The sequence below is a fragment of the Thamnophis elegans genome, unplaced genomic scaffold, assembly GCF_009769535.1.
Source record: "Thamnophis elegans isolate rThaEle1 unplaced genomic scaffold, rThaEle1.pri scaffold_225_arrow_ctg1, whole genome shotgun sequence".
Classification (NCBI taxonomy): Eukaryota; Metazoa; Chordata; class Lepidosauria; order Squamata; family Colubridae; genus Thamnophis; species Thamnophis elegans.
In genome coordinates this window covers 17492-33500 of record NW_022473694.1, presented here as the reverse complement: position 1 = coordinate 33500, position 16009 = coordinate 17492, and the positions used below count along the sequence as shown (strand labels likewise).

General features: G+C 48.9%; 1 protein-coding gene across 1 annotated transcript in view; it reads left to right on the top strand.

Annotated features, from left to right (window-relative positions):
* LOC116523375 (tumor protein p63-regulated gene 1 protein-like) overlaps positions 1-16009 on the top strand; it is a gene marked incomplete at its 5' end in the record, with an annotated part of 34318 nt that overhangs the window by 10234 nt on the left and 8075 nt on the right. Inside the window, one exon of the mRNA XM_032238474.1 lies at positions 14801-14954. Coding sequence (XP_032094365.1) covers positions 14801-14954 — 154 coding nt within the window. The remainder of the gene's footprint in view (positions 1-14800; positions 14955-16009) is intronic.

Sequence of the window (16009 nt, the reverse complement as noted above, 5' to 3'; positions counted from 1 at the left end):
CAAGTTAAAACGACACAAATACATTCATTTCAATCGGGGCTGGACCTCAACAATGCGGTCAACAGCCCCAGGCTTGCCGGAATAGCCAGGTCTTGACAGCTTTTCTGAAGGCCATGAGAGTGGGTGAGGTCCAGATTTCCGGGAGTAGTTCGTTCCAAAGGGTCGGGGCAGCCACAGAGAAGGCCCTCCTCCAGGGAGCCGCCAGCCGACATTGTCTGGCTGACGGCATCTGAAGGAGGCCCACCCTGTGTGATCTCACCGGCCGCTGGGAGGAGAGTGGCAGTAGGCAGTCTCGCAGGTGGTCTCCTCCTCCTCCTCCTCCTCCTCCTCCTCCTCCTCCTCCTCCTCCTCCTCCTCCTCCTCCTCCTCCTCCTCCTCCTCCCTCCCAGCACTAATGATGTTCCCTAGTTGGGTCATGAAATGTCTTCAAGAAAACCACCAAGCTCAGAGATCACCAAGGACCCTGCAGTCCTTTTCCTCCTCCTCCTCCTCCTCCTCCTCCTCCTCCTCCTCCTCCTCCTCCATCATTCCCTTCCAGCACTGATGATGTTCCCTAGTTGGGTCATGAAACGTCTGCAAGAAAACCACCAAGCTCAGAGAGCACCAAGGACCCCACAGTCCTCCTCTTCCTCCTCCTCCTCGCTCTCCTCCTCCTCCTCGCTCTCCTCCTCCTCCTCCTCCTCCTCCTCCTCCCTTCCAGCACTGATGATGTTCCCTAGTTGGGTCATGAAACGTCTGCAAGAAAACCACCAAGCTCAGAGAGCACCCAGGACCCCTCAGTCCTCCTCTTTCTGCTTCTCATCTTTCTCCTCCTCCTCCTCCTCCTCCTCCTCCTCCTCTTCCTCCTCCTCCCTTCTAGCACCAATGATGTTCCCTAGTTGGGTCATGAAATGTCTTCAAGAAAACCACCAAGCTCAGAGATCACCAAGGACCCTGCAGTCCTTTTCCTCCTCCTCCTCCTCCTCCTCCTCCTCCTCCTCCTCCTCCCCCTCCTCCTCCTCCTCCTCCTCCTCCTCCTCCTCCTCCTCCTCCTCCTCCTCCTCCTCCTCCTCCCTTCCAGCACTGATGATGTTCCCTAGTTGGGTCATGAAACGTCTGCAAGAAAACCACCAAGCTCAGAGAGCACCAAGGACCCCACAGTCCTTTTCCTCCTCCTCCTCCTCCTCCTCCTCCTCCTCCTCCTCCTCCTCCTCCTCCTCCCCCTCCCTCCTCCTCCCTTCCAGCACTGATGATGTTCCCTAGTTGGGTCATGAAACACCTGCAAGAAAACCACCAAGCTCAGAGAGCACCAAGGACCCTGCAGTCCTTTTCCTCCTCCTCCTCCTCCTCCTCCTCCTCCTCCTCCTCCTCCTCCTCCTCCTCCCTCCCTCCCTCCCTCCCTCCCTCCCTCCCAGCACTGATGATGTTCCCTAGTTGGGTCATGAAATGTCTGTAAAAAAACCACCAAGCTCAGAGAGCACCAAAAACCCCACATTCCTCCTCCTCCTCCTCCTCCTCCTCCTCCTCCTCCTCCTCCTCCTCCTCCTCCTCCTCCTCCTCCTCCCTCCTCCTCCTCCTCCTCCTCCTCCCTTCCAGCACTGATGATGTTCCCTAGTTGGGTCATGAAATGCCTGCAAGAAAACCACCAAGCTCAGAGAGCACCAAGGACCCCACAGTCCTTTTCCTCCTCCTCCTCCTCCTCCTCCTCCTCCTCCTCCTCCTCCTCCTCCTCCTCCTCCTCCTCCTCCTCCCTCCTCCTCCTCCTCCTCCTCCTCCCTTCCAGCACTGATGATGTTCCCTAGTTGGGTCATGAAACACCTGCAAGAAAACCACCAAGCTCAGAGAGCACCAAGGACCCCACAGTCCTTCCTCCTCCTCCTCCTCTTCCCCTCCCTCCTCCTCGCATTGATAATATTGTGTACTTTGGGTAATGAAAGGTCAGCAAGAAAGCCACCAAGCTCAGAGAGCATCCAGGACACCTCTGTTTAGTGCAGGGATTCCACCAGGAACCAAAGTGAAAGCCTTCATTGACCAGGAAATTCTTTCTGAGTTTCTGAGGTCCAATTCGTGTGTCCTTCCCTTGCTCTCGGTTTCAGCGAGGGAGGGGGGGTTGTCTTCTTCGCCCCAGCCCTCTTGCTCAAAGGTTTTGCAGCCCTCTTGCCCTTCTCTTTTGCAAGCTCAGCTGTCTCCCTCTCCGATGGGTGACCAGGCTGACTTCTCTTCTGTCATGTTCTCATCAGACGCTAAATAAATAATCACCTGCAAGATTTTATTTAAAACAAAGCACCAGGCAGTGAACAAGAGGGAGGGGAGGGGCGGTGAATGCAGAGGGTCATCTGGGCTGGGGGGGCGGTGGGGGGGGGAAGAAACACCAGAGAAAGGAGAAAGGGGCTGGGGGAATGGCCCTGAGCAAGGGGGGCGCAGTCACCAGCTAGCAATACATGTAGTCCTCGGCTTACGACCACAATAGGGGGCCAAACGTTTCCACTGCTAGGAAAGAGACCGTTGTTAAATGAGCTTTGCCCCGTTTTACAACCTTCCTTGCCACCGCTCTTAAGTGAATCGCTGCGGTGGTTAAGTTAGCGACGTGGTCATTAAGCGAATCGGGACTTCCTCCTCGACTTTGCTTTTTCGGACGGTCGCAAAAAGGGGACCAACGTGACCTCAAGAACATTGCAACGGTCATAAATAGGGAGCCAAGCATCTGAATTCTGATCACGGGACGGTGGGGGGGATGCTATGACGGCCGTGACTCTGAAACGCTGGTCCTTTCTCAGTGTTGCTGTAGCTTTGAACGAGCTGTCGTAATTCAAGGACTAGCTGTACCGCACAACCTGTCTGGCTGTTGAAATGGGGGCTGTTCTTTTGCCCCCATCAGTTAGGGCGGGGAGGGGGGTGTCTCTCCAAATCTTGGCCGCTTGAAGACTTTGAGGACTTCAACACTTCAGAATTCTCCTCCAGCCGGCGATGCTTCCTCTCTTGCGATCCCTTCCTCTGCAATCTCTCCACTTTAATTTCATTCTGTTCTGGGAGTCAAAGTCCCCCCCTCCAAGTCTTAAACTTGCCAAAATTGGAGACCCCTGAAATACGAGGAGGTCATCAGCTTTGCCCCCCCCCCTTCCCCAATTCTTCTCCCCAGCTGAACTGGCAACGATCCAGCCAGAAGCTCTGAATTTCAGCCGAGCTGCTGCGCCCCGGCAGGCCTGCATCCGTTGCCCCCTGCAAAGAGCAGGGAGTACGCAAGCTGCAATTACAGGCGTTAACACACAAAGACACACACACACCCTGGAGAGATTGATTTGGCAACCTTCTTCCACTTGGGCAGGGCCCTGAGGAACACACCCGTCCCCTGGAGGGGATGAAAAAGCAGCCCGAATTATCAGCATGACTCAAGAGACGCCTGCAAGGAGATGAGGAGGAGGAGGAGGAGGAGGGTGTGTGTGTGGGGGGGGGTATGTGGCTTTCAGCAGATCAAACCTTGAGATCTTGGCGTGGCTCATGTCCGCCCCCTCCTCTTCCCCCCCCCTACTCCATCCCCCAGTTTAATTTGCAAACCAAGAGGTTTGCAAACCCCCAATCTGGCTCCCAGCTGCATTTTTCCTCATCCCTCCACTGTGACGGCAGCTGCTTTCCTCTAATTCGGCGGCTGCCGTGGGTAAATTTGCACCCAGTCAAGAAGAAACATGCTCCCAGTTTGCCTCCTTCGCCCATCCTGAATCTCTGTACTCTTGTCAGCAGGAGGGGGGCTGAAGCACCCATTCGCTTCTCCCCAGGCTGGCTTGGCTTACGCTGCACCTCCCCACTCGCTTAGCAAATGGGGCAATGGGATGGGGCTGGTGAAAAGAAGGACTAGGGGTCCTAGAGAGCAGCTCCACATGGGGCTGTCCCGAAGGAGGAGGAAGTGGGGGGTGTCCACCTCTTCTCCAAAGCAGCTGAAGGCAGGAGAAGAACGGATGGAAATGCACCCAGGAGAGATCCAGACTAGAACTAAGGAGGAATTCAAATCCCAGGATTCCCCAGCCGGCCATGCGTGAGGGTTCTCCCCCCCCCACTTCTTAGAGTGGAGAGATTGCAGAGAAAGGGATGGCAAGAGAGTCAGCAGGCCAGAATGGGGATCCATATCAAGAGGGATGCGTTAGTGCCAGGGAATTCTGGGAGTTGAAGTCCGACCCATCTTCAAGTGACGAAGGTTGAGGAATGCTGCTCCAGGCCATCTTTAAAGCAGGACTGTCTGAGGAGGAGGTCCACCGTCCCCTTGGACCCTCCCTCACGTCACGATGAGGGCTCCAAATGGGAAGAACGGCTCTTTGTAAACTGCCCAGGATCAGTGAGAGCAAATCAGTGGCCATATAGATCTTTTAGCTATATCTAGGTATCTCCATCCATCCATCCATCCATCCGTCCTATCATCTATCTATCTATCTATCTATCTATCTATCTATCTATCTATCTATCTATCTATCTATCTATCTATCTATCTATCATCGATCATATGTATGATATATATTGTCTGTCTGTCTGTCTGTCTATTTATCTATTTCTCTCTCTCTCTCTCTCTCTATCTATCTATCTATCATCTATCTATCTATCTATCTATCTATCTATCTATCTATCATCGATCATATGTATGATAGCAATAGCAATAGCAATAGCAGTAGACTTATATACCGCTTCATAGGCCTTTCAGCCCTCTCTAAGCGGTTTACAGAGAGTCAGCATATTGCCCCCAACAATCTGGGTCCTCATTTCACCCACCTCGGAAGGATGGAAGGCTGAGTCAACCCTGAGCCGGTGAGATTTGAACCGCTGACCTGCTGATCTAGCAGTAGCCTGCAGTGCTGCATTTAACCACTGCGCCACCTTGGCTCTGATATATATTGTCTGTCTGTCTGTCTGTCTGTCTATTTATCTATTTCTCTCTCTATCTATCTATCATCTCTCTCTCTCTCTCTCTCTCTCTCTCTCTCTCTCTATATATATATATATATATATATATATATATATATATATATATATATCATCACCGATCATATCTATGATATATATTGTCTGTCTGTCTGTCTGTCTATCTATCTATCTTTCTATCTCTCTGTCTGTCTGTCTGTCATCTATATCTATCTATCTATCTATCTATCTATCACCGATCGTATCTATGATATATATTGTCTGTCTGTCTGTCTGTCTGTCTGTCTATCTATCTATCTATCTATCTATCTATCTATCTATCTATCTATCTATCTATCTAATCTAATCTAATCTAATCTAATCTAATCTAATCTATTGTCTAAACTAAAATACTATAATGAAATAAAACAAAATGAACAGGATCCCCTAAGCAGCTGTGGCATCAGCCAAAGCACTGGGCAAGAACAGTCTATCTTAAACTCTTGCCGTGCTCTCAGCCTGCTGCCTGCAACTGGGAAGTCAGGGCATCCTTGGGCAATTGTAAGCAAAAAAAAACCCAAACCCACAAGGTCATATTTTTTTGGAGTTTAAAAGTGTGAGTTTTTTTGTAATTTTTTGCATCCAACCAGAAGGGTGGAGAGCTTGTGGTGTTCTTGGCGGGGGGGTGTGTGTGTGTCTCTGGCCCTTCCTGGGGAGTGGGAGGACTTGGGAAAATAGAAAATAGTTGGAGGGTTTTAGATTTTTGGCCGTGGTTTCCTCTCCCGGCTTGTTTTAGATCAGTTTCTGAATGTTTCGTTACCAGACTTTGTAACATCATCAGCGGGACTTTCTCGTCCTGTTCTTGGACGTTTCCTTCCTGACTCCCCCCACCCCCCCACCCCCCCCGAACAGGAAGAAGGAGGAGGGGGGCTTGTTGATCTGATGCAGGCCAAAGGTTTTTGCTTGGCGGCCAGGTGACTCCGGAGGCCAGAAAGACGGCACCTGCTTGGTGGGGGGTGGGGAGGTGGAAGAGCTGGAGGGCGTGATTTGAACTGCTTCCAACCCAACCTCTCGCCTCCAGGGCTGGCCTGCCAGGGAGAGGGTGGGGGACGGACGGACGCCCTTTGTGTGACACCACCCCTGCCCTCCAGGTGCCAACCTCTCTGCTTGTTGAGGCTCCTGTGCAAACAGGACCCCCGAACAGCACTCAGGGTGCCAGTCAGGGATGCCCTGGGCTTTCGCAAAATGAGAGGATGGGGAGGGAGTGGAAAAAATGGGAGAGAGAGAGAGAGAGAGAGAAAGGGAAGAAGAGGAGGGGGAGGAGAAAAAGAAGAAGGATAAAGAAAGAGAAGAAGGAGAAGGAAAAGAAGGGGAAAGAGGAGAAGGAGAAGGAGAAGAGGAGGAGGAGGAGAAAAAGAAGGATAAAGAAAGAGAAGAAGGAAAAGAAGGGGAAAGAGGAGAAGGAGAAGGAGGAAAAGAGGAGGAGGAGAAGAAAAAGAAGGATAAAGAAAGAGAAGAAGGAAAAGAAGGGGAAAGAGGAGAAGAAGGAAGAGAAGGAGAAGGAGGAAAAGAGGAGGAGGAGAAGGAGAAAAAGAAGAAGGATAAAGAAAGAGAAGAAGGAGAAGGAGGAGAAGGAGGAGAAGAAGGAGGAGGAGAAGAGGAGGAGGAGAAAAAGAAGAAGGATAAAGAAAGTGAAGAAGGAGAAGGAAACGAAGGAGAAGGAGGAGAAGGAGAAGGAGAAGAGGAGGAGAAAAAGAAGAAGGATAAAGAAAGAGAAGAAGGAGAAGGGAAAGAAGAAAAGGAAAGGAAAGAGGAGGAAGGAGGAAAAGGAGAAGGAGATGGGGAACAGAAAGCAGAAAGAGAAGGAGGAGGAGAAGAGGAAGGAGGAAAAAAAGTAGAAGGAGGAGATGGGTAACACAAAACAGAAAGAAGGTGAAGGAGAAGAAAGAGAAGAGGAGGAGGAAATGGAGAAGAAGAGGAGGAGGAGGAGGAGGAGACGGGGAATGGAAAGCAGAAAGAAGGAGAAGGAGGGAAAGGGAGGAGGAGGAGGAGAAGAGGAGGAGAATGGGAGAAGGAGAAGAAGGAGAAGGAGGAGAATAGGAGAAGAAGGAGAGAAGGGATGGTGGTGATGGTTGAGAAGAAGAGAAGGTTGATGGTGGAGTAGAAGTGGTGGTGATGGTTGAGAAGGAGGAGAATGGACAGGAGTGATGACAGAGGAGAAACAGTGGTGCCAGTGGTGAAGAAGAAGAAGGAGGATCGGTGGTGAAGGAGAAGAAGGAATTGTGGTGGTGCCAGAGGAGGAAGGAGAAGAAGAAGAGGGCCAAAAGAAGAACAATGAGGAGGAGCAGGAAGTGGAAAGAGAAACATCGAAACACTGTCGCCTTTTGATGTAGCAAGATGCGTGGACTTCAACTCCCAGAATTCCCCAGCCAGCGCGTGCTGGCTGGGGAATTCTGGGAGGTGAAGTCCGTCCGCACATCTTAAAGAGACCACAGTAGAGAAACAAAGTCCTAGAGAGAAACACCCCTCTCTGCTTCGTCTCTTGATTCCAAATCTCGATTCATTTCCAGGTCTAATTGAATGCATGGCCCCCTTTTCAAAACTGCATTTCCCCCCCTCCCCTAATATAATTAGGCCCCAGGCCCCAATTGGCCTCGTAAAGAGATCGTGGGGGTCTGTCCATTTCTCTGAAGCTTTGACCCAAAACACCTGGTCCCCAAAACAGGATGCAGGGCCACCCAACTCCCCCACCCCACCATTCTTCTGTGCCTCCTCCTCCTCCTTTCTAAAACCACCTTCATTGTTCTCCCAAAATAAGGTAACCGCTAGAAAAAAGAGAGAGGAGGAGTTTTCTACCCCAGAAGTCCCTGGGGCTTAACAGTCAAGCATTCTTGGCTTCTTCGGTTGACCACGTTCAGAAGTTTAACGTTGGCCACCACAATAGGCGGTGCTTTGTTATTACTGTTCTTTTTCTCAAGGAGTGAACCGACAGGCTGGTCCTCTCGCCCTTCTCCAAATCCTTTGAGGGCTTCATCCCAGTTGCATGAACTTCGGCTGAATCTCGCATCTTCTGACGTGTTCCCAAGAGGTCCCTTCCTCTCCCATCCCCAGCCATGGGTCAAACTGGAGCAAATCCTCCTTTGCTGAGCAAAGGTTCCTCTCTCCGTCTCTTCTCGCAAGTTCTCCAGATGTTCCTTCTCCTCTTCTGGAGAGAAGCAAAGGAGGATTTGCTCCAGTTTGATCCACGGCTGGGGGATGAGGTGAAGGAACATCTGGAGAACTTGTGAGATACCAGTCAAGGTGTGTAAAATCTGTTAGGTTTTTCCGTTTTCTGTGGAAGGAACCTCGTGTTGGCCATGGCTAGAAAGAGAAGGAGCTGGAGCTGAAGTCCTCACATGCTGGCTGAGGGAGCTGATACTCACACGTGTCCCATAGGTGTCCCATAGGTGTCCCATAGGTGTGTGTTCAGAAAGCTTGAGACTTCCAAACCTTCTGAATCCTGAAGGATCCTCACATCTCTTCCCCAGGTATCTACGGAGCTTCTCAGTCATCCAAACCAGGTTGTTAAGTGGATCCGTTTTCCCACAATGAAAAACTTCCTGGGAAGGTCAGAAATGGCGATCACGTGATCCTGCAACTACCACAAACACAACTTTTGACTGTAGGACGGTCATAAGTGTGAGGACAGTCATCAGTGGCTTTTTTTCAGCACCGTTGTAGCTTTGGACGACCCTTAATCAAATAGTTTTACATCAAGGGCTGCCTGTAGATTGTCAATTGTCAGAAATGGCGTAGGGTCTCCTGCTTGGGTGGGTGGGTGGGGGGTTGGACTAGATGACCTACAAGGTCCCCCCCCCCCAACTCTGTTAAATCTGTAATCTAATCTGCAATTCGTACAGGACTTCATCTCTCCAAGGAAGAGCCTGGATCCACAAACATTTGCAAGTGATACACAGACACCCCAAAATTTACTCCTGTCCAGAAATGAGATTTAAGATTTAAGATTTAAGATTTAATTTATTTGTATGCCGCCCTTCTCCGGGAGGGACTCAGGGCGGCGAACAACTCAAAAGGGGAAAGGGGACGACGACTACAATTTCCCTCTTCCCCGCTACTTGCAATTTAGTGGATTTTTAATTGAGGGGGTGGGCACGGCTTGGAGACCTGGCTCCGTCTGGGGAGAAAAACGCAGGCGTCCCGTTTTTGTTTTTCCTTCTCTCTCTCGAAAGCCAGGTGCTTCTTGAATGGGAAAGGGAAAAAAGGGAAAAAAGGGAATAAAAACAAGCCAGGTCTTAAAATCTGTTTATTATTTTTCTTCCTTTTGTTTCCCCTCCTTTTCTTCGGCTTTCTCTGGCCGGGAGTTAGGAGCCGGTCTGTGTTTATTATTATGTCTTTAAAAAGGAAGGAACAGAAAGATTAAAAGGAAAAAAGGAGGAGGATTTGTTGGGCTGGCAAGAAATAGGAGTTGGCCCAGTCTGAATTTTGGCATCTTTGCCATAGGTGTTTATGGGTGCTTTTTTCATAATAATTGTCTTTGAAATGGGAAACCTGATCGTTTCGGGGACGAGGGAAGGAACGCCGCATCTAATCTGTTTCCCCTGAACAATTAAAGTCTCCAAAGGAGACATTCCAACACGCAGCAGCCCTCGTTCGCAACATCTGTCCGCTAGGCGGTCCTCACTTTGTGACCGCAATCGCGGAGGGAATTTCGACCACGATTGCAACAGGAATTTCCGAGCATGACGGTGGTTCTTAAGGGAACCGGGCCCAATTTCATGAACCAGGGCTGCACGGAAGCGAATTCTACAGCCGTTAAGCGAATCCGGCTCCCCTCATGGACTTGGCTTGTCGGAAGCCGGAGAAATGAAGGTTGCAAACGGGGATCACGAGATTCTGGGGAGGCTGCAACGGTCGTTAAGCGTGAAAAACAGCTGTGAGTCACTTTTTTCAGTGCAGTTGTAACTTTGAATAAGAATTCTTTATTGGCCAAGTGTGGTTGGACAAGCAAGGAATTTGTCTTTGGTGCAGAAGGTCTCAGCGTGCATAAAAAGACAAGATACATTCGTCACGAATCATAAGGAACAACACTTAATGATAGTCACAGGCAGTGGTGGGTTACAAAATTTTTAAGAATCTCTTCTGTGGGTGTGGCCTGCTTTGTGGGAGTGGCTTGCTGGCCATATGACCAGGTGGGAGTGGCTTGCCTGCCATGTGACCGGATGGGAGTGGCCAACTTGTAAAATGTGGTGAAACTCACTTAACAACGCTCTTGCTTAGCAACCAAAATGTTGCCTCAGAAATTCTGGCATTTGAAGCACGCAAGTCTTAAAGCTGTCAAGTTACAAGACCCTCGCACCCCTAACCCTTTAGGAAAAAAAAAAAACCCAGGGGAGTTCAAAGTTGACAGCTTTAAGACTTGTGGACTTCAACTCTCAGAATTCCTCCTCCAGTCAAGTTGGCTCAGGAACTCTGGCATTAAGTGTGCAAGTCTTAAAGCTGTCAAGTTACAAGACCCTTGCACTCCCTAACCCTTTAGGGAAAAAAAACCCAGGGGTGTTCAAAGTTGACAGCTTTAAGACTTGTGGACTTCAACTCCCAGAATTCCTCTTCCAGTCATGTTGGCTCAGAAACTCTGGCATTTGAAGTGTGCAAGTCTTAAAGCTGTCAAGTTACAAGAGCCTTGCACCCCTAACCCTTTAGGAAAAAAAACCCCCAGGGGTGTTCAAACTTGACAGCTTTAAGACTTGTGGACTTCAACTCCCAGGATTCCTCCTCTCGCTCTTCATCTTGATGATGTGGGGACGGGGGAGGGGGGGAGGGAGCTGGAACCGGTTCTAAACGGGACGGTAGATTTGTGGAACCTCTTCTAGAGAAGAGCTTAGAACTGGCAGGAACCCACCCCTGATCACAGGGTAGACATAAGCAATCAGGAAACAATCAATATTAATATAAATCGTAAGGATACAACCCACAGTCCTGCAGTCATAAGTGGGAGGAGATGGGCGATAGGAACGATGAGGAGACTAATAGTAAAAATAATGCAGCCTTAATAAAAAAAAATTTGACCGTGTTGTGGGAATCAGTGGTTTAGCAGAGCGATGGCATTCGGGGGGGGAAACTGTCCTTGTGTCCAGTTGTTCTGGTGTGCAGTGCCCGTTTTGCATCGTTTTGAGGGTCGGAGTTGAAACAATTGATGCCCAGGATGCGAGGGGTCTGTAGATATTTTCACGGCCCTCTTTTTGACTCCTGCAGTGTCCAGGTCCTCAATGGAAGGCAGGTTGCCAGCAGTTGCCTTTTCTGCAGTTCTGATTCTCCTCTGAAGTCCGTGTCTGTCTGGTTGGGTTGCAGAGCCAAAGCAGACAGTTATAGAGGTGCAGATGTAGATAAATGCCCACTAAATGGATGCTTGTAAGTCGAGGAATATCTGTATCAAGATAATGTCCCCTTATGTGCTCTGGTTCCTGAAAACCTTCCTGCCACAGACATGTTCTCCAAATCGTTGGGAAGGGAGGGGGCGTCTCTCAGTCCATCCCCTAATCCATTTCAATCTTCAGCATCTTGAAAAGATGCGGCGGGCAGCCACTGAGGTCTGTTTTGGACCTTCTTCTGGGAGATGCCACCCAGCGGGATCTCCAGGCCTCCAATCCTGCTTCCTAAAGATGCTTAGAGAGGAAGAGAAAGAAGGGTTTGGGCTCATGTGACATTGTTCAGTTCAACTGTGGTGCCTCCAAGGAGCATCTTAACAGAAGAATGTGGTTGGAAGGGACCTTGGAGGTCTTCTAGTCCAACCCCTCCTGCTCAAGCAAGACACACTATACCATTTCAGATAAGTGGCTGTCTCTTCTTAAAAAACTTTTTTAGAGGGAGGGAGGGAGGAAGAAAGGAAGGATAAGGAGAGGAAGGGAGGAAGGAAGGAAGGGAGGGAGGATGGATGGAAGGAAGGAAGGAAGGAAGGAAGGAAGGAAGGAAGGAAAAAAGGAAGGCAGGAATAACAGAGTTGGAAGGCACCTTGGAGGTCTTCTAGTCCATCCCCCTGCTCAAGCAGGAAGCCTTATACCGTTTTAGACAAATGGTTATCCAACATCTTCTTAAAAACTTCCAGTGTTGGGGCATTCACGACTTCTGGAGGCAACTTATGTTCCACTGATTAATTGTTCTCACTGTCAGGAAATTCCTCCTCAGTTCTAAGTTGCTTCTCTCCTTGATTAGTTTCCATCCATTGCTTCTTGTTCTACCCTCAGGTGCCTTGGAGAATAGTTTGACTCCCTCTTCTTTGGGGCAACCCCTGAGATATTGGAATATGAGATATCATGTCTCCCCTGGTCCTTCTTTTCATTAAACTAGACATTCCCAGTTCCTGCAACCGTTCTTCATATGTTTTAGTCTCCAGTCCCCTAATCCTCTTTCTTGCTCTTCTCTGCACTCTTTCTAGAGTCTCCACATCTTTTTTTACATCGTGGCGAACCAAAACTGGGTACCGTATCCCAGGTGTGGCCTTCCCAAGGCCTTATAGGATCTTGGGCCCCGGGTTCCTGAAGGAAAGGGAGATGTCTCAGGAACTTCAGAGAAGATGTGGGTGCGGTTTGAGAGCCAGAAGGACGCAGAAGGCAGTTGGTGGTGCAACTAGCTCGCAATGGCCTTGGGGCAATGAAGGAGAATTTGTTTGCCCCTCCCTACCTTGGCTAGGGGAGGGGGGGGAGAACCTCAATGTTCTTCACCTTTCATTGTGCGGTGCAATTGCCTTCTCCCTGCCTTGAGGGGGTGCTTGTATCCTGGGGAGCGTCCAGGCAAGAGTTGGGTGATGATGCTTTTCATCTTGACTCATCCGTGAATTGTTTTTTTTTCCAGGAGCTCAGGTGTCACCCTTGGGAAATGTTTCACTTTCCCATGTTCTCCAAACATTTGCAAGTCCTGCAATACTGTAGCACCCAGATTTCTCCTGGAAAAACGAAATTACCCTGGGAAATATTGAAAAAGGCAGAGTATTACATTTCCCCTGGATATGCAAAAGGAGAAATGTCTTTTCAGGAAGGAAGCAGGCTCACTCTTAATAGCCCCCACCTTTGCCAGTGGGCTATTAAAATGCCTGGGCCAGTCTATTCTACATAGCACAGGTAGGATTAGCCTGCAACAGAAACTCACCGCATGGCATCTGGGAACTCAACCAAGCTTGGGACTCAAAAGGCACAACAACTTACAAAGTTAGCTAACACGAAACAGACACATACACACACACCTCGCCCTTGGGAGTCTGGCAACCAATCAGAATACATTTTTTTTTTACACAGGAAGGGGAAACAGAGAGGTGGGGGGCCGAACAGAGTATAAAAAATTCAGGAATGCTGAGAAAGCCCCTTTCCTCCACCCTCTCTCTTTTCTTCTTCACCAAAAATCTGGAAGTATGGGACCACCTTTTCTGTTCAGGAGCTCAAGCTATGGGATTCTGTCCACCATTAAACCATCTTTCCCAGCAGCCTCCATGTTTCCAGGGTCTTTTTCCCCACTTGGAGCTGAACCCAGAAGGACATTTCTTCCAAAAAATACCTTATGTCCATGACTGGGTACCATGTCCTTCAAAATCTTCTTCCATCTAGGACAGAGGTCTTCAAACTTGTCAACATTAAGACTTGTGGACTTCAATTCTCAGAATTCTGGGAGTTGAAGTCCACAAGTCTTAAAGTTGCCAAGTTTGGGGACCCCTGATAGGAATTCCTTCCCTGCAGGGATCACCAGGTGCTCCATCCCTGGAAGCTAGACTAGATGACCTCCAAAGTTCCTTTCCACTCTGTTATTCTGTGTTCCGTATGTCCAGGCTTTTTGGTTCTTCTGGAGAACTTGGAAGCTTGGTTCATCTAAAGGAGTCCCTCCCTTGGAGCAGGCCAAAAAGACCACTTCACCCCTAACAGTGTCCTTTCACCGTGACAATTTGAAGATGGGTGGACTTCAACTCCTAGAATTCCCCCAGGTAGCATGGTGGCTGAGGAACTCTGGGAGTTGAAATCCATATATGATGGATGAGGGGTTCTGGGAGTTGAAGGCCACTAGTGCTAGCTGAGGAACTCTGGGAGTTGAAGTCCACGCAAGCTGAATGAGGAATTCTGGGATTTGAAGTCCATTCATGGTAACTGAGGGATTCTGGGAGTTAAAGTTCACACATGTTGATTGACAAATTCTGGGAATTGAGGCTCACACCTGCTGACTGGTGGATTCTGGGAGTTGAAGTCCACCTATGTGGCTGGGGAACTCCACTCATGCCGGCTGAGAACTCTGTGAATTGAACTCTGCACATGGTAACTCTTCTGTCCCAAGCCTCTAAAATATACTGGCGCAGACTTGGCTGTCTGCCACAACTAAGGAGGGAGATAAGCAACCCCTTGGCTGGGAGCCCAGAAAGCAATCTCTATGAAACAAGGCTTGAACTCACGAAATTCTCCCAATCTTTCTCTACGGCTGGATCAGTAAATTGTTGTATCCTGCAAAATTTCCCTCCCGTCGTGAGTTCAAGCTGTCCAGGAGGGGCCAATGAGTAGCCACCTGTTCCTATTTCCTTCTGTGACCCTTTTTCCAAAGCTGCTCCCTCCTCCTCGCAGCCCTACTCATAGATACATCAGGGTCAGCCTCCTTCTGTTCTTCCTCACTGCTCCCCGACTCAGACACCACCTGGTGGCCAACAGGCCTCTCTAGTCCCTGCTCTGACTCCGAACACCCACCCACCCCCCAAGTCTTCCTCAGCCTCCAGGGCAGACCCATAGTGTTCGTCACTGTCAGATTCCACCAACAACAGCTCAGCCGGCCACTATTAGGCCACAACAGTAACTGAGGGATTCTGGGAGTTGAAGTCCGCTCATGCTGGCTGTGGGATTCTGGGAGTCGAAGTCCACACATTTTCAAGCTGCCAAAGTGGCCAAACATTGACCCCAAATGTCTTGTTTCCTAGGAGGAATGGAGAAGGCCTGAGGATCTTCTGGGACAAACACCAAGAACCAGACTTCCTCTCCCGCTGGAACCCATGGTCCACCCATATGCCCTACGCCACCTTCACGGAGCACCCGGTCAAAAATGGCTGCCCGAGGCTTAGCCCCATCTGTCAGGTGGGTCACCACCTCAACAGAAGGGAGTGGGAGGGGGAGGTTGCCAGGAGGAGGGGGGAGTTTGATATGCCAGAGTGGCTGCATTCACGCAAGATGCTGAAAATGATCACGGACTAATCCGTTTTCCTTCGTTCGCCAAATAGATGGAAGGTTATAGAGTTGGGCTTGCATGTCCCCCTCAGCCATGAAAAACCCAACCACGGTTAATATACACCAAGCTTAGTCTGTTGCAAGGATAGAAGAGAAGAGAAGAGAAGAGAACAGGACAGAAAGACTAGACTGGGCTGGATTGGAATGGACTGGAATGGAATAGAATAGAGAATGGAATGGAATGGAATGGAATGGAATGGAATGGAATGGAATGGAATGGAAGAGAAGAGAAGAGAACAGGACAGAAAGACTGGGCTGGGCTGGATTGGACTGGACTGGAATGGACTGGAATGGACTGGAATGGACTGGAATGGACTGGAATGGAATAGAATAGAGAATGGAATGGAATAGAGAAGAGAAGAGAAAGAATAGACTAGAAGAGAAACAGAAAGAATTGACTACAGTAGAGTAGAGTAGAGTAGGGTAGGGTAGGGTAGGGTAGGGTAGGGTAGGATAGGATAGGATAGGATAGGATAGGATAGGATAGGATAGAATAGAATAGAATAGAATAGAATAGAAAATGGACTGGACTGGACTGCAATAGAATAGAATAAGAATAGAGTAGAGTAGAGTAGAGTAGAGTAGAGTAGAGTAGAGTAGAGTAGAGTAGAGAAGGGAATGGACTGGACTGGACTGGACTGGAATAGAATAAGAATAAGAATAGAATAGAATAGAATAGAATAGAATAGAATAGAATAGAATAGAATAGAATAGAATAGAATAGAATAGAATAGAATAGAATAGAGAATGGACTGGATTGGACTGCAATAGAATAAGAATAAGAATAAGAATAAGAATAAGAATAAGAATAAGAATAAGAATAAGAATAAGAATAAGAATAAGAATAAGAATAAGAATAAGAATAAGAATAAGAATAAGAATAAGAATAAGAATAAGAATAAGAA